Genomic DNA, 18,788 nt, shown 5'->3' on the forward strand with positions numbered 1-18,788 from the left:
GGGGGGGGGGTGAGGTGAGGGAAAAGCCCCCTAAAAAACCCCTAAAAAACACAACAACAAAACTAAAAAAACCCTCAAGAAAACCAAACCCTATGTGTTCCACAAACAAAAGTATTTGTGCAGCTTTGGAGAGCAGTTGTAATAGCACAGCTGGAACATCTCCAGGGGAATCTGTAAAAGCCTGTGCGTAATTAGTGCTGCCTTTTAAACGTACAAAGGGAAAAAATGAGTGGATGCCAGCAAATCAGGAAAAGTATTATCCAAACATTTGGACTTTGATTTAAGTACAGCTACTAGCTCAGTATAATCCTGTCCAAGAAGAAAAAAAAAAAGGGGGAAAGAAATGCAGTGGGCAGGAGTTTCTTGCAGTTGTGTCAGTAACCGGGTAAAGAATATAACTTCCAGAATTAGTGGAATGTTGGCAAAAGAGGAAAGTTTCCTGAAAAGTTTCTCCTTTCATGGAAAATGCCATTTCTTTTAAAAAAAGAAGATAAGACAGGGCACTGCTCTTGCAGAAGGAACCCACAGAGCCCTTGAACATGCTCTTCAGGCGCGTCAGTCAGGAGCAGCTCAGCAAGTGCGTCCTGAGCCAGGGTAGCAGGAGCTGGGGGGTCACTGCACATACCAGAAGAAAAGAAAAAGGGACCATTCCTTTCATCCGTTTTAAAGCCAGTATCTTTATAGTTTTTCCTTGTATTGTCCATTTTCATGGAAAGAAAAACTCACAGCTATTTTCTTTTTTGCATTTTCTAAAAGCAGTCAGGTGCTTTTCCTATTGGATCCTCAGAAAAGAAAGAGTATAGTAAAGCACAAATGTTGCCTTTTTTTCTTTCCCTCCCCCAGTTTGTTTTTTTTCTCCTCTGTTGATCTGTTAATGGAAATGTTTTGTTCTGACTCCTCAGTGATGCCTGCTATCTTCTCTGGTAGGTGCTACTTTGGAGTACATCCCCCACGGCCAACTTGCAAACACCCACTTAACTTCAAATGTGCGAACACTGAAACTGGAGCAGGAGATTGTGCCCACTCTGGAGGAAAGGAAGACTCCTCTGGTGGAAGCTGTTCGGGGAAGGAAGTCCTTTTCTTCTCAGGACAAAACACTCGCTGCAATTAACCTGACAGATGACCAGCTTGCTTCTGGCCTCTATGGTAATATCTATCTCACATTCACTTTTCATCATGCTGATGGAGCTTGAATGTGAAATACAGTTAAAGGAGGTTTTTGGGTTCTTAAAATAGTGAAAGTAGGGAAATATGTGACTGCTGGAAAGTCACAGTGTCTGTAGATAGTGGTTAGTTTTTAAATGTCAGATTGTAGTGCATCAGTGAAATGTCATTCATTGTCTTCATAACAAAAATGTTCTGAGAGAAAGGGTTAATTTTTAAAAAACTTTTATTTGTATGAATGTTTTTACCTGTCCTTATGCTTTAAAAGTTGTTTCAGGGAATACTAAAATATAGAACACCAGCCTAGATTGAACCTCCTCATCCTGTTGGATAGGTTATCATTAAATGTGCTGTCTGTATTAATGCATTAGCTCTGGTGATGAGCAGCTGTCATGTGACACCAAGAATTAAGATTTTCTTAACAGAATAACCTTTTTCAATGTTAGAAGTCTTTCACAAATAGCAAAGGAAAAAAAAGTCTTCTGAAAGTTTTCTAAAGCATTGTAAAGATGAGCAGCATGATGGAAGATGGGAAAGTTAGGCTTAAACTATTTTTTTCTTTTCCAAGTTGTTTTTTTGGAACTGTTCTTCTCTATTTCCAATGTGCATCTCAAAACCATGACTGTACGTAGGAAGAGATTAGAAATCCCAACTTCAGCGGGAAAATTAAACAAAGTTGTTTGTTTTGAAAAATTGTCTAAAGCTGCTGTAGTCCAAGCCACTACAGACCTGTACTGATACCTGTGCTTTGTCTCCCTTTTCAACAGTATGTACTAACACTGAAAACACACTCAAATCTATCATGAAGAAAAGGGATGGAAAGAAGGATTTGAGCAACACAAAGAAGAACCTGCAGTTTGTCGGTGTTAATGGCGGGTAAGAGACCTTTCTCCATAAAATATCTGTCTTTGTAACACATCAACAGTGGGAAGGAAAGGAGGAACCCAGGAGCACAGGCATACCTGTGGCCTGTCCTTCAGTCTGAGGTGCCTCTGCTGAGCTTGAGGGTCAGAGAGAAGAATGAAAGAGCTGAGCTTATCTTAATGCTCTGAACCTTTTGTGCTTGCAAGTCACCGGTGGCATCAGTCTCAAGCACCTGTAGGTTAGATTGCTGCCAAATATCACACAGGAAAATGAAACAAAGTCAAAGAGCCATGGGAACTTCTGTCAGGCAATGTTTTAATAATAAAAACTTTAATACATCTTTGGCAGCTGACAAGTGCACCATTGTGCTGTTAAACAATACATCAAGATATGGCATTGCCTAAAAACTAAATTTTCTGGCTTTGAGCTAGGTAAATATAGAAACTTTGCTACAAAAATACAGAAAACTGGACTTCTTTTAAAGTATTACGCTTGCAGAATGTTGCAAAGAACTTTAAAATGGTTCCACCAAATTGTTTTTATATAGCTTTTCTAGCTCCTTCCTCGGGTTAGTTTTCTTTAGTACATGCATTGTGCTATATATAGTCTGAATGTTGCAATTACTTCATTTCATACCTACTGGTTAAAAGTATTATTTTTTACAGTGGGGGAATGTTATCACCCATAAATCACTGTTACAAATTAGAACAGTAGTTTTAGTACATTAATTCATCAGCTGCTGAGGTGGTGAGATAAGACAGTTCATTAGAATAATCTTTATAATTGTCCAAATTACTTGTATTTCACCTAAAATATCAAAATATTCCTGACTGTTACAGGCTTCCTTCCTGTTACTGTGGCTGTTGTCTATAGGTAGATTTGTTAGCTTCCCTGTTTATATCTGCTTAGAAAGGCAACATGACAGTTTACTTTGAACACAGTCATTTTATTTTGGGGCTAAGACTGGAGTGGTAAGACTTCTTTTTCAAACAGATTGTTCTCCTTTCATCACACACTGTGAACATAATCACTGTTCGCTGGCAGCGACACTGAGTTCAGTAAATAGAAAAGGTCTCTGAGTACAAAAGAGGAGGACTAATCCTTTGCAAGACATTTTTCAACTTGCACCAGCACAGGTGGGTACTGACCACTGCTGAATGGCACTGAGCAAGCACTCCTGCCCTTCCTGTTTTCCCTCCCCAGGTACGAGACAACGTCCAGTGATGACTCAAGCTCTGAGGAGAGCTCCTCCTCAGATTCAGAGGAGGAGTGTGAGGGCCATGAGTACCCCCATGTCCAGCACACAGAGGAGGGACAGCTCGCATCCTGTGTTCCAGAGGTCTGCACTGTGGGGGCAGAGAAGGACAGCCCCCCCTCAGAGTGTGAGGCTGAGGAGGTGGAAATCAGAGAGAGGTAGGCTGCTTGCCCTCTCCTGTGTGCCTCTTAGGGGATTACCAACGCCTCATTGCAAGGGACAAGCCATGGGCTGTGCCCATGCTGGTGGAGAAAGCGCCAGCCCAGTCGGCTCCTTGACTGCTGCTTGCTTCCCTCCTCCTTGAGTGGATAACCAGAGGAGGTTTCACAGAGAAACAACCATGTGTGAGCCAGGAGAAGGTGTCGCAGGGTGTCCATTCCAGCAGCTAACCCTAGCGGTTTTAAATGGTCCATTTGGAGCGAGACCCAGGTGGCTCCCCCAAAGCAGAAGCTCTCCCAGGTCACAAATGGCACTTGTTTGGGAGCAGCCATTGCCTTGTTAAGAACCTGAGCTGTAAAACAGTAAGCAAGTAAGCAAATGAGTCTTGAACAATGCACTCCAGGTCAGCAGCCTGCTTGGCACACACCTTGAATTTGCACCTTCCACAGCATCTCAGCCGTGGCTGGTACTGCTTGGTAAGATGATGGTACAGCAGTGAGGAGATTGTCTCAATGCTGAGATCATATAACTATGCTGTACTCCAAGGCCACCCTCACACACTTGTTCAGCATTTCATGTCTGAAGTTACTTTTCAAATTGTGGGTAATGAGCTGTGTAAGGTAGTGTCTGTGACAGCAAGGCCTTTTTTTTTGGCACATGGAAGGCCATGTGGTGAGTTTTTCCTGATTCCTGAGTAGCGAATGGACAAAAAGAAGTATTGACAGTGGACTGGGTTTGCCAGATGTTTACAAGTGTGCTAATAACAGTATAATAAGTAGTAATAACAGTTGAAAAGCTAAGACAATGTCACGTTTCATTGGAGATAATAGCTTACCATCAAACTTATCTGTGATTATCAACTGCTAAATAAAATACCTGCAGAAATTCATAATTAAGAGCGCTAATAACAGTATAATAAGTAGTAATAACAGTTGAAAAGCTAAGACAATGTCACGTTTCATTGGAGATAATAGCTTACCATCAAACTTATCTGTGATTATCAACTGCTAAATAAAATACCTGCAGAAATTCATAATTAAGAGCTCTTAGAGCTGTGAGTTTTGAAGTGCCCTGAGCTTTATTTTTACAGTACCACCGGATGGCCTGTTATTTTATAGGTGGCATAAAAAGAAGGGCAGTTTCTTAAAGGAGCTCTCTTAATATTTATGCTAGCAAGGGGTGATTGTGAAGAGAAGCAGAACAGCTTAGATAGCCATGTGTACTTGAGGATCATGTTCTCTGGAAGCTGGCTGCCCTGGCAATGCCCTTTGAGGGGAAGATTCAGGGCGCATGGCCACATGGGACCAAGCATGGCCCATGCAATGGTGGAGCATTTCATTGCTCTGGAAGTACCAGCAGCTGTCTTGTAACCCTGAAGCACTAAAATGCCCACCTTACATACGTCAGTGTGTTAGCTTCTTTGCTTTTTGGGATAATTTTCCTGGAAAATTGCTGTTATCCTCCGTGGCAGGTTGTAGGCAGAAATGGCTGGCATGGGCCATGTGGCATGGGCCCTTGTATTTTCAGCCATTCCCTGTGATGGAAAGCGGGCAGAAGTTGAAAATGTGAAGGGGGACTGGAGAGGGTGAATTGCCAGAGCGGAAGGGATGACAAGGGCTGGTTGCAGTGAATGGGAGCTGGCAGGGAGGTACCACCTGTGCCCTTTCCCACTGGTAATTCCATTCTTGTCACAACTATTTGGCATTTCCTCTTGTTAATCAAGGAATCAAAGCACAAAGTACATAGTATACATGCTCTGCAGTTGTACAGGACTAGGTGAGAATTTGTACTAGAAGGGGTGCCTAGCCTAAAGACGTAAGCAGTGCGTTGCCTGCTTTCTGTTCCCGCTGCTCTTCCCACGTGTGTCTGGGAAACACATTTTTCCTCCTCCTGAAGGTCCACTGCCCCACCAGTGGCTCCACTCACCATGGAGGGAGTCCCTGCGGAAAAGAGCTGCCTGGGCAGCTTCTGCATTGCAGCAGCTGATGGCTTGCCTGGAAACATTCATTCTCATATGACTTTCAGAAAGGTAAATGTTTCTTCACTGACATGTCAAGAGAAGAATGGAAATGTGCCATGTATTCTGCTGTCTCCTTCAGATACGAACTAAGTGAAAAGATGCTTTCAGCCTGTCACCTGCTGAGAAACAACATTGATGACCCCAAGGCATTGACCAGCAAAGATGTGGTAAGCAGTGCAGGGCAAAATTCTCTCTAAGCTGCAACAAAAAAACTTCCGCGAGGAATAACTTTTGGGTTTGCAGGACCAGCACTGCAGTGGCCAGCCAAAAGAGAATTTCATTATTCGTGGGAGAGTCACAAAATGCTTTTTCAATCAGGAGATTTGTACTTATGCTTTTTGTGCCAGGATAGTGTTGTCCTAAGGCACACTTATAAAAATAGCAACATGAGAGTGTGGTTTGAACACATCTGTGCATTTTATCAGTGCAAGAATTGCCTAAGCTATGAGGGCGATTACAAGGGCAGTTTGAAAGCAAAGGAGCGCTGCTTAGTGATACGCAGTTGAATTTTGCATTTGTCACAGTTGTGCAGTGATGTAAAAGGCAACAATCCAGTGTCAGTCTTCTCTATAGTACAGCATCTGCAGCTTCTTAAAGACAATAATATTGTCTGTGTCCAGTTCTGATATTTGTGGTGCGGGGAATATTTTGAAATGTTGTTGAATACAGCTGTGATGGGTAGTTTTTATTCCTGTGTCAGTCCTTCAGGAATAGTTGAGGCATTCAAACAACAAATGTTTCAGGCCTCATAGGAGTTGAAAGTGTTAAAAAGGGTGTAACAAGGTGGTAATCTCTGCCTTGGAAGTGTGATTTGTATTTACATGTTTCTTTCTTGTGCTTAAAGTGTTTGCCAGCACAAGTGGTGTTTTGTAGCTGGAAACTGCAGACTGATCAGCTCTCTTTTTCTCTGTCTGCTGATAAAGTAGTCTTATCTAAAAAGGTAAACTTCAGTACAGCTAGGGATCTGTATAATTTCTCCCAATCTCTTCCAACATACTCAGCTCTTGAAAGGACTACTCATTTTGGGATGGGATGGATTACTTGAATGAAAAAAGTGTACCATTTACTTAATAATGTACAAGTATGTTGTACTGTGACTGTGTAAAAATAAATTCTTGGTGGTATTTTGCACTCAGTATTGCCTACAATTAAAAAAATACTGTGTTACTTTATGACCACTTTTGTGTTTCAGCTCTGTGTGTTCACAATACACATGGCCTCCTAACTCAAATGGCTGGACCTTTTAAATTTTTGTTACAGTAGTACTGATGTAGAATATTCTGTATATATAATACAGATACATATGCAGTTCTGATGTATAGAATATTCTCCTTTTACTAGACACAGTCCTCCTCTAGAGCTACTAGTCAAGGTCCTCCATTTTTCCTAGGGACTTGAGAAGCATGTTGAGTGTCTTGTCTGCAGAACTGGCCTTAAACTTACTGGCCACATTGCAGGTGGGGCTTTATGAGAAGAGGAGGACATGGTGGTGCTTCCAGGGTAGAGAAATGGTCTCAAAGTTGGATCATTGTGGTGACTGCAGGAGCCTCCTTGGCTCACAGCTAGATCTGCTCTACCTGCATTGTTATCAACAGATAGTTCCCTGGCCTAAGAGACTCCTACCTCTCCACCCTCCGTCCAAACTAGTGGGAAGATTTTTCCTGAATGTCTAGCTTGCATCTTCTCATTGCAGCTAAAATCCCTTGCTACTACAGCCACCCATCCTGCAGGTGAAGAACAGGTTCGTTCTTTTCTCACTGCAACAGCCTTTTGCACTGTGAAAATGTTGAGGGCTTCTTTTCCCCTGTTTTTTCAGCAGAGATTTCCAGTCCTTCCTGTGCGTCCCATTGGTCAGATTTCCTTGACTTAAAATCATTCTAGCTGCTCACCTTTGAAACTGTTTTGATTGAGTCTTTTGTGTCATTCAGTGATCAGACAAGATATTCCAGCTGTTGCCTTCACAGTGCTAGACAGAGAGGGGACTCCATCACATGTCGTGCAAGCTAAAAATCTGTTTATTGACCCCAAAACAGTATTTGCCTTTTTCATTACAGGGTGATGTTCTTGACTCAGGTTCAGCTTGTGATCTTCGGTAATGCCCAGCTCTTCTCCTGCAGAACAGCTGTCCAGCCAGTTCTCCTGTACATTTTTTCATTTAATAATTGATGCCTTAGGATTGGGCCTAATTGACTTAGCATGCTGTTATTTTAAGTCCCTGAGAAAGCTGCATTCTGATTGCTCTCAGTCTTGGGTTCATCAGCAATTTATAAACGTGGTTAATTATTTCACGGAAATGGTTACTCCAAGTCTTTTTTTCTGTTCACCAGTATTTGATACCCATTAATTCTGGGCATAATCTCATCCTCAAATTCTGTGCCCTCAGAGCTGAAACATTCTCGAAAATTAGGTGAAATGAGAGGAGGTAAACAACTGGTGTTTTAAAGAGGTGTTTAGTCAGAGAGGAAGCTTCAGTCTGTACATGTTGTTTGTGAGTTGAATACTTTCTTCCCACATTTGACTAAAAAAGGCTTGACCTCCTGCACCACTGACTTGTGGGATGGAAAGTCCTTAAAATAGATTGCCCATATGTAAATTTTTCTATCTTGGCTTTGGCAGAGGTTTTGTTTAAATACCATCCAGCATGAGTGGTTTCGTGTCTCGAGTCAGAAGTCGGCTGTCCCTGAAATGGTTGGAGACTACATAACTGCTTTTGAAGAGATTTCTCCAGCTGTCCTCAGACATATCATCAATATGGCGGATGGAAACGGAAACACGGCTCTGCATTACAGTGTCTCACATTCTAACTTTGAAATCGTAAAGCTTCTTCTGGCTGCAAGTAGGTTGACTTGTTTGGAATTATTCTTACTTGGTTTTGCAATCCTCACAGGTGAAATTCTCGATGAGCAAGAGGTCAAGTTTGTTCTTCCTCCAGCAGCTCTTTTAACTGTTCTCTTACATGGTAGCTCAGCTGGGTAATTTAGAATCCTTGCTCCCAGTACTAGCTTTGGACGTGATGGCAATGACTTTTTAAGAAGTTATAAAAGCACTCGAGTAAATTAAATACAGTGTTCGCGATGGGTAAGTAGATCCCTGACTCTTGGACTATAGTCCAAGTTGAGCAGCACCGTCTCAGCCAAAGGTAGGGTGCTTGTGGAGGAAGATGCATTCAGGTATAAATGTCCATGTTAAACACTCAAACTAGTCTAGCTTTATCTTACTAGAGCAGTACAGCAGCTTTTTCTGGCCACCACCTTAACAGGTCTAGGCTGTTTTCCTGGGAAACTGGAGCAATAGGGCATTCTGCCATAAAGGAGCATTTTCCTGATCCATGAGCAATGTGATGATGGTCCATTTAGTTGCTTTTGTGATTGCTTCCTTCTCTTGATCCCCTTCCAAGACATATGCAGAGAAGAAACTGCAGAACATCTGCTCCCCACATGCACTAAGCCAGAACACAGCCAGCAGAAGGTGTCACTTGCTGGAGCTGGATGTGATCTGTTTATGCCTAGTTTTGCTTCCTGACTGAAGTTTCTTTCTCTAAACTAGTTACAGGACCTGTCACAGTTGGTTGTGAAGCTTAACTAGCCCAGTGACATGACTGGAGTGTAAGCCTAGCAATATTTATAAATCCAGAAGGGTAGCCTTAGCTAAACAAGGATATTAATGGTAAAATCTCAGCTTTGATAACTGTGCATGTCTTTCACACATGCAGAGAGTTTCTCGGCAAGAAAGTGAGCACTTTGAAATCTCTCATCCTGTTCGAAGGCAGCCTGTTGGGAAGAATGAGTCACAGCGGGGGAATGCAGGGAATGTCAGGAGCACAGTGAAAAGCAGCAGGCTGGCTCCGCAGCAAGCGGTGGGAGGAAACTGCCACTCCACTTCCCTGGCTATCTTTGGGTAGCAGGAGCATGCTCATCTGTTACTGGAAGTCAGGACTCCTGTAGTTCACAGTAGCTGGCGTATTCCTATGAACGCAGTGGGTTTGTCTGTAAAATCCAACAACCGTTACTTGTGCCAGCTGTGCAGGAGCATGCTGCACATCACGTGCCAGCACTTGGAAAATATTTGCGAACAGGCAAATTCCTTCAGGTCTCAACTGTCTTCCTCTGGGCAGTGTTTAAATGCTCACTACAGCCGATTTTGCGGAGTGGTTATATCACATGGAGATTCTTGGCCCAAGAAGTCTGTGTCTGTATGTTTGGTGGGAAGAGCACGAGACAAGGGACTCCTCTGTATTAGCATGCAGTGTTACCACGAGTAAAGCAGTTCTGCTCGCTAACCATATAGAAAATGAGCCAAAATGTGACCTCAGGAAACACACCTCTGATGAAGTAGTCTAGTCAGAGTAGAAGACCATCGCGTCCAACAATTAGTCATTACTCATGAAGTAATGCATGTAGCATTCTGTGGCTGGTTTTGGTCTGTGGCTTCAGTGGCTTCCCAGGAGTGACTTCTGAAAGTAAGGTGCGGCTACAGACTATATTGGGCACAGGTGATGTCTATGGAGCATTGTGCATTTTCTTACATTTGCACTTGTATTGCTTCTGCAATGTTCTTTTCATTAAAAACCAAAAAAAAAAAAAAAAAAAAAAAAAAAAAAAAAAAAAAAAAAAAAAAAAACACCAACCAAAAAAAAGCCTTTGGCAATAAATCTGAAGAATTTCCTGAAACATTTTTGCCTCTTAAGATACCTGTGGTGCAATTTGACCCCAAGTCTAGAGATACTGTTTATGTAAGTTCTTGCTTTCCAACACGATGAGCACACTGAAAGCCCTGCTGCCTGGTCAATTAATAAGCCCTGATGGATTTCTGCAGAATTTTGAGAACAGAGACAGACTGGAGAGTAGACTTGAATGAAAAGGAGAACTCTTGTCAGTTGCTGGCACTAGTCAGAGTACTTCTGTTCAGTCAAATAATTTGTAGAGCTGAAAACAGCCTGTAATTGAAAAGTTTCTTCTGCAGCTCCAAAACATGCCAAAGTATGCTTCCAGATCTTTAAAATAACATCAGTTATAGGAAAATATTTGTGCTGAGGATAAACAGCTTTTCCACTGACCATGTTGCTGGGCCATTTTTTGTTTTGCTGTGTGGATCCCTGCAGGAGAGGACCTTAAACACTCTCCTGATGGTATTCCTAGGATGCAGACCTATGACCCCAATGGCCATGTCAAATTTCAGACCACTTTCTTTTCCAAAAGAAAAAAAATGTACCAAGCTCCAAATGGTGACATATAAAATGGTTTTGTGCTCTGCCTTGTGTTGCACACATAGAAGAGAATCCTTTTCTTTCCCAGGCTCAAGAGCACCCTTGTTTATTTTTTTTCCTCTCCAGTTTCCCTTGAATTGCTTCCATTATGAGAGCAGTAGCTACTTTTTATAGGCTGCTCTACTAACAGTTTATTCAGTTCATTAGCACAATTGCTGCTTTTTGGGTTCTTGCTTCCCAAAGAAATTATCTCATTGTTCTGCAGATGTCTGTAACGTAAATCATCAGAACAAGGCCGGCTATACCCCCATCATGCTTGCTGCACTTGCAGCTGTGGAAGCAGAGAAGGACATGAGGATAGTGGAGGAACTGTTCAGCTGTGGGGACGTGAATGCTAAAGCCAGCCAGGTCAGTCAAACGGTTCACAAGACACCACTCGCTTTCCCGTGATTTTATCTTTGCTTCCATGCTCTCATCCCTGCCTGTTCCATCAGTTCAGCTTTTGCACTCATTCACTCTCACCCTCTGCAGTCTTTGATGGTTTAGTGTATGTTTTTGATTGCTGTATGCAAAATGGAGCTGTGGAAGAACAGTTGAGCCTTAGGTCTGGACCTCTTCTAAAAATGAAGATTGGATATTACTTGTAAGACCTATCACTTAATTTTGGGAGGAGTTTACAAATTGTGCACCCTTTAGCTCCTCCCACGAAACTCCACATGTCTGGAAATAGATCTGGTATCTTCCATTTATTTCACATAGCTATGTGAAAGTCAGATATGTTATGCATAAAAGGTATTTAAATAATGGCACGCAGTGCCATGAGAGTGCTGTATAAAATAACACTTTTCTTCCCTCAGAAGAAGCATGGTGCCAAAAAAATAAGTGTGCTCCTTCTGTCACCGATTGTGTAGTTATTTGGGTTTTCCTCCTCTTCCCACACAGGCTGGACAGACCGCACTGATGCTAGCTGTGAGTCACGGGCGTATAGACATGGTTAAAGCTTTACTGGCCTGTGGTGCAGATGTCAATATCCAGGACGACGAGGGCTCTACAGCTCTGATGTGTGCCAGTGAACATGGACATGTAGAGATTGTCAAACTTTTGCTGGCTCAGCCTGGATGTAATGGCACCCTGGAGGACAATGTGAGTTGCCTTTCCAGATAGTGCTTAGTCAGATAGCGTCTCCATTCCGGAATGTTTTCTAATTCAGTTTTTTTGATGTAGTGGAACATTGCTGAAATCTCCTTACATGAATCTCTGACTCACAGAGCCAAAATACCAAATGAATATTCTCCTTAGCGGCAGCAAGTGCTGTGATTATTTGGCTAGTATCTTTTGCTTTTCTAACAGACTTACGCAGTAGCAATTTTTATGGTTAGCTGCAGACATGCAGTGGCCAGAAAAGAAAAAGCATTTGCTCTAGTAACTTTGCTTTTCACATAAATTCTCCCTTTCCCAGGAGTCTTCAGATTTTCAGGACCTTATCTGGTGTGGGCCTTGCTGCGTTGCCCTACAGTTCTCTTCACAGGATATCATGTGGGTTTTGAGAGTTTGGTCTCTGTCATGAAGCTGTATTGTCCTGACAATAAATAGATACTGGGTATGACTTCAGTACCAAATGAGACACTTGGATATTTCTTGTTTGCAGGAATCAGTGCAGCCTACACTGTTGGCAGACAATTTGGTCTGTAGATTTCTCAAGACTGAAAATGTTGATTTAGTTGGTTTCTTGCTAGTACTGTGTTCTCATTTACAACATCACTTTTAGGGTACATTTCCATTCTTCCTATTGTTTTACCCACCAAGTACTGAAATGGAGCCTGGGTTTGGGATTTGGGTGGGCAGTGGGTGGTTATTTGTCAAAGCTGTTGCAGAGGGGCAGAGACATCATTTGTGTTAATTCACTCACCTGCTGGGACCCAGCTCAGTTGCCTGATGGTGCTGCCAGCAGTGAGTAACAGCTGGCCTGAGGGGAAAATGTAAGAAGGCGTCAGTCTAATAAACACTTTGGGGGGCAATATTTTAGCTCTTTTAGCCCCCCGTTTTGCTCAGGACAATTAGATTTATGTATTATCACTTCCTGTAGTCTCATAAGAAGACTTTGCACTTAGATGCTGTCCATTGTGTCCCATGCTGGAAAGAGTTTACATTTTCTTCAAACTGGTGCTGAGCTAATACCAGTGCTACGGTAATGGCTGGAAAATGTACTCCATTCGGAGAGACAACATAAGAGGCGATCACCATGAGAGGATGTTTCAAGTACTGTCATTGTTGTGGAAACTTCTCTGCACAAGAGCCAAAAGCTAGGCAGTGGACCACTCTGAGGTTTGTGTGGAGGCTGTAGCTGCCCGCCTTGTAATTTAAATGTCTTTGGAGAGCAGGTAGTTGTAGCCATGTGATGCACCAACATCAGGAAGGGAAGGAAGCAAGGAAGGCAGAGTTGGGGATGTGGCAACTTCATGCAAGTGTACCCCCGCTGACTGCCCGGAGTTTCACACCACAGGCTGTCTGACATCTACTTCTTCCTGGACCATAGTCTAAAGAGAAACCAGCAGGCCAGTAAATGACCCTTTCAGCAAAAGCACTCTTTACTTCTAGCAGCCTCAACAACTGTGGCTTATGAAATTGATAATGTCTTCTGAGAAACTGAGGTGACAATATTTGACCAGGAAAGACCATTTGTTTGTAGTTAGGCTTCCATCAGGAGCATTTGCAGTTATGAATGCAACTGCTCTTAATGCTAATGAGAGCTATAACAGAGTAATTACCATTCTAACACAGCAATTATAGTGATATTTGATTAGCATTTATCCCTCCCTTGTTGTCTCTTCCACTCCTCACTGACATTGTAGTTTCTTTCAGACAGCCCAATCTTCTGAAATCACTGGTCTTACACTGCATTACATGTAAGGTTATTGTGATAATGGCATGCTCGTTCTTCCTCAGTAATAATTGAGACTCCTTGTTGAGGGAAATTACGAGGCCTTTGACAATTGGACTGCTTCACAAAACATCAGTGCAAGGCTTACTGTCACTTAATTACAATAAAAAAAAACCCCTTAAACAAGACTCTAAATTAATCCAACCGTCTGTCTGAGCAGTAGGGTCTCCACTTCATAACTTCCCTTCTCTGTGGCTTGATGGGGCTTTTTAAGAGATCTCTTAATGCACACAAGCACTAATTCTCATTTCTTCCTTTCTTCAGGATGGCAGCACAGCACTTTCAATAGCCTTGGAAGCTGGACATAAGGACATAGCAGTTCTCCTTTATGCCCACGTCAACTTTTCGAAAACCCAGTCACCGGTTAGTATACAACCTCCTGCAGTTTATGTTTTAACTTGCTGCTGGAACATAATAGTAAAACATAAATAAAAAATTAACCCCCAGCAGCTGTATAGCAGTTCAGCACATGAAATTTTGAGTTTCTTTACAGGATAATTATTATGCTGGTAAGTGGAATGTACATTTTTAAATACCGGTTGGCTGAACCCTAGCAGAAGGATACCTCCTCCTCCTCTTTTTTTATCCGGGGGTGCAGATAGCTCACTAGCAGGGTTCAGTGACTCTGGCTAGTGTGCAGAGGTGCTGTTGCATCATTGTAGTGCTAATTATTGACCTGCTCACCAAAACACAGCTGTTTCTGGAGTGACAGCTTGTCCTGTGTGTTCTGGCAACTATCCACCTGCTCTCTGAGCCTTGACTCACTCTCCTGATAAACTGCTGCTAAATATTTCACTCTGTAAACAACATGCACTCTCCATTAGTAGGCTGGATGATAGCTGGCACTGTTTTTCCTAAAATGAAAAGAAAGGAGAAAAAAAAAAAGATTAATCTGTGCAATTAAAGGCAACGGGTTGAACAGAATACTTGTGAGTGCTGTGTTCTCATTTGGCTGGCTGGAAAAATTTCACTATTATTAACTGTTCTTTCCTCTTTTCTAGGGCACTCCTAGGCTTAGCAGAAGAACATCTCCTGGTCCCACCCACAGAGCCACATTTGAGTAGTAGTGCATGAATATCTGTAAAAATGTCTATGCCATCTTTAAGCTGCTAAATGTTACTTTTTACTAAGACAGATACTGAATGTAATTGTCTTGTGCCTGAACTCACCAGCAAAGTGAAAGCAGAGATCTAGTGCTAAAGATAGAAAACTGTAAACTTGAAGCAAGCATAGTTAAGTAGTGCTCAGCTGAGAACCTTAGTCAGAACTGTTCTTTCGCTCACCTACTCGTCTTTCCATACACTGGCGGAAATCCTGTTTTTCTTTGCTGTAGATTACCCTTTCCTATATTATGTGCAGACTAAGACTTCTACAGCTATCCAAGTAGGGGTGTCCTGGTGGTTGGTTTTTAATCAAACTAAATCATATTTATATTTACTGTGCCTAAAACTTACAGTAACCTTTTCATAAATTTCATTCCGACATGATTTTGATGGTTTGAATTACTTTGAAATTCAGAAGTTACAGTTGCTTATATAGTCAGCTCCATGGATCCTGAGCTGGTGGGTGAGTGGGTAGGTATTGGGGATAGAGCCTTCCGTCAGGTCTGAAGTTCACTAAATAAGTTGTTGCTAATTGGGGATAATGTATAACTTTTTATATGAAAGATACTAGTATCTATAAAATTAACTCTCACAGTATTTTCAACATTTTATATTCCTTAATAATTAAAAACTACATGAAGAATTACATGTCCTGTTACCATGTTTTTATTAACTGTGTCAGTCTATAAGCTCCATACATGTTTATTGGAGAGTAAAACTAGAGGTACCAGCTATATATTCCCCTTGAGTGGAATTGAGCATAGTTCTCAGTGCATATTTATGGAATGCTACTACCTTGTCACATTCACTTTAGTCATGTGTATTGAAATGTTTGAAGTGCCTTAGACTCTTGCCATATTTTCAGAATAAAATTTCATTATGCTGTTTTACTCCTCTCTTGTTTTACATGTGATTTGTCATCATCCAGGAATGCTGCAAATCCAGAAAACTCAGGGTAGATTGGTAAGTCAAGGCAGGGAGGACTTGAGCCCTTTGGGGGCTGCTGATGTAAAGAGCATCAGTCCCAAAACTAGCTTTTTCCTGCTAACTGATAGTAAGAAGAACAAAAAGTTTTGCCTGAGATGATCTGCTGTTAGTGGTCCTGTGCATGCTGTGAAGGTTGGACCCCTTTGCTGTTCAGGAGAGAAGCAGTGTCTCTCTTGACCATGTGAAGCATCATGGGCAAGCACCAAAGGATGGTGTTGAAGTGGTTTGCTTGAACAGCAGAGTAGTACCAACTGAAATAAAAGCCTTTGAGCTTTATCTTCCAAAAAATCCTGGCAGCTTGGTAAAGGGGATGCTTTTTAGATGGCATAGGAGCAAGTCCTAAGCTAGTACCTCCATATCCTTGTCAGTTCAGAGCTACCTCAATGCCTTCCTTCAGTCAACCTAAACTCTTCCGTTCTTCTGTGTACTTCTTCCTCCTTCCATAAGTCCTTACCAAACAGTTTTTCCTACCATAATACCTTTAAAATAGGGACCCCCTAAAGCCATCCTCATCCTGCTTGGCTTGCATGGACTTGGTGCCTTGGACTGTATAAGTTTGTGAGCTCTGTCAGAGCTAGTGTGGTCCAGCTCCACAGGTACGCTGTGATACCAGTGCCAGGCTGTTATGCCAGTGCTTGGGAATATCCCCATAGGAAAGGGCAGATGAAGTCTCTCTGCTGGGAGGGCCATGTGTCTTAACACAGCAGTCCCAAACAAGGCCCCCACACACCGTGAGTTCAGTCAGTTTTTACTACTGCACCCCTCTGGCCAACTTTTCTTCTCATTCTTCACTTAGCATCTAATTTTGTGTGGATTTTGTGTCTCACCTGGATTCTGTCACCAGTTTGCTAGATGACCATGACAGTAAGGTCTTCCCTCTGATACCAGACTGACAGCACATGACAGCAGCAGCTGTAAAAAATTAAACAGAAGAAAAAGACCTCCCTGTTTGCCAGCAATGCTCAGTCAGAGTTGGTGGGTGCTGACTGTCCTATGTAGCAGGGAGCTGAGCTGTGCTGCACATGTGCATCCAACAATGACCTCAGACCTGGTCACACACTGTGTGACACCACCGCAGGCTTCCCAATAAACTCCTCATTCATTTAGGAGCTGAGAGGGTTTCTCATTCAGCAGAATTAGTGCAAGCTGCATCTCCCTGCATGGTTTATGTTTCCTTTTCAGAACTGTTGATCTGCCACCTCTTGCCACAGTTTGAACAACTGTCTGGAAAGCAAAGTCAGGATAATCTGTTCTTGTTTTCATTTGTTGAAAACAAATTTATTTGTTGAAAACACACATAGTCCTGGAGTTTAACAAATCAAGCTGATGAAGTGGAGAAAAAGGATGACTGCTTTAATCTTTCTCCAGAACTTGTTCTAATTTTCCAGAAAATCCAGGTCACTTACTTATACATGCTTACAGAAATCTAATGGATTAAATGCTTGTCTAGTGGAGAGACATTGTATTCCCAGGATGTAATCTGGATCAGGGAAAGTTTTCTACTTTCAGTTTTACCAAGAATATAATTTTTATTTAGCACTGGTGTGACCAAAAGCAGTCTAGGTTTGCTTTCTGAAGGAAGTTAATAATCATACTTGAACTCCAGTGCGTATCTCATGACAGTGGTCCTGCAAGGAGCAGGGAGTTGTACTTCATGATCTTTATGGGTCCTGTCCAACATGAGATACTCTGATTCTACGACAGCAGTTCTAAAGCCTGTAGATTTATGCTCCAAAGTCCGACTTTGTTAAAGAGTATGCTGAGTCATCTCATGATGTGTTCTTCAGTAGTGCCACTGTATTGCTGTGGAAGGTAACTGAATTAGTAACATATCCAGTAGATCTTTGCCCCCAAAATAGTTTTTTAAACAATGACCTTTGTTGCTGCACTACTGCCTTGCCATTGTGCTTCATTTGCTCGCATGTATTTGTACATGCTGTAGCCTGAGGCTAAAAAAACCCCCATTTGAAACGCCTGTGAATTTAGCTTCGAAGAGCAGAGGGTGATGGCTGTTACTTTCTGGGTTGGCACATGTCCCTGTCTCTACCTCCAAAAATCAGCGGGAGTCCTGGGCACACAACTATTGTAGAAGGGTTTAAAAACCCTAGTCTGAAAAGCAGGGAGTTATGAAATGTACTTCAATGCTTTTTTTTTTTTAACCTGGAAATAAGTGTAGGAAGAGAAACATGGAAATAAACATACCTTACTTTTTTTTCTCCCCTGCTCCCTGCTCTGTAGAGAATTGGTTTTATATCTGAAACCAACACATTAGGGATTAAAATTTTCTAAGTGATTGCATTGCTTTCCCATGGCCTTGACAGTGGAAGTCGGGGAGGAATCTGACCCTTCCTCCTACATGCAAGAATCAGGTTATGTAGCAATTTATTTAGGTGCCATTTTCCTGGTAAGTAAAAGGGTTGACCCAGAACTGGCCTCTTAGATCCTTAGAAAATATTAGATGAAGCTGTGGACTGTGCATTTCTGTGCAATGTTCAGTTTCTTCCCAAAAGCTCTGTCTTGGGTTAAAATGCCTTGTAAGTCAAAGTCCCCCCAGCCTTAGTTGGATGTGTTTGTGGACACAGGTGAAAAGTAAAATTAAAAAGAAGAAAGAATAATTACCTCCCTTAGCATTTTGTTCCCTTGGATGTCTCCAAGAGGTTGACATGTGGAGCAGTTTACACAGTGGAAGTCAGGCTGTCACCGGTTGGCACTGAGGCAGGACCAACCTTGGGACCATTTCTCTCCCCCATCACCTCTTCCCCGTTCCCTGAGAAACGGGTCACGGAGAGATAAGAAGAAAATGAAGGTGAGGCCTCAGTTATGTTTAGGAACTTGTAAGAGTTTTACTAACACCCATCATCATGGCTTTGCTTCGCGGATGAAGAATTGGGAGCTAACAATAGATCAGCATCATACACAAAACCAAACAAGAGATTAACAGGCGTATATAGGATCAGGGTCTGGTGCAGTGGGTAAAGGTAACAAACACGACAGAGGGGAAAAGGCGGCCCTTCTGTGACGGCTGACGGCAGGCGGCGCAGACAGGGGCCGGGGCCCGCCGGGCCGGGAAGCGGCGGCTGCAACACGCA

At 42.4% G+C, this 18,788-nt stretch overlaps 1 protein-coding gene across 1 annotated transcript in view; it reads left to right on the plus strand.

Annotated features, from left to right (window-relative positions):
- The window catches only part of KANK1 (KN motif and ankyrin repeat domains 1), a 26,838-nt gene extending 11,396 nt beyond the window's left edge, over window positions 1-15,442 (plus strand). Inside the window, exons 2-10 of the mRNA XM_010141290.1 lie at window positions 928-1,146; window positions 1,932-2,040; window positions 3,232-3,441; window positions 5,542-5,629; window positions 8,079-8,298; window positions 10,934-11,076; window positions 11,611-11,811; window positions 13,874-13,972; window positions 14,611-15,442. Coding sequence (XP_010139592.1) covers window positions 928-1,146; window positions 1,932-2,040; window positions 3,232-3,441; window positions 5,542-5,629; window positions 8,079-8,298; window positions 10,934-11,076; window positions 11,611-11,811; window positions 13,874-13,972; window positions 14,611-14,673 — 1,352 coding nt within the window. The 3' untranslated portion in view covers window positions 14,674-15,442. The remainder of the gene's footprint in view (window positions 1-927; window positions 1,147-1,931; window positions 2,041-3,231; window positions 3,442-5,541; window positions 5,630-8,078; window positions 8,299-10,933; window positions 11,077-11,610; window positions 11,812-13,873; window positions 13,973-14,610) is intronic.
- Window positions 15,443-18,788: the final 3,346 nt, after the last annotated feature.

The sequence above is a fragment of the Buceros rhinoceros genome, unplaced genomic scaffold (genome assembly GCF_000710305.1).
Source record: "Buceros rhinoceros silvestris isolate BGI_N320 unplaced genomic scaffold, ASM71030v1 scaffold37688, whole genome shotgun sequence".
Lineage (NCBI taxonomy): Eukaryota > Metazoa > Chordata > Aves > Bucerotiformes > Bucerotidae > Buceros > Buceros rhinoceros.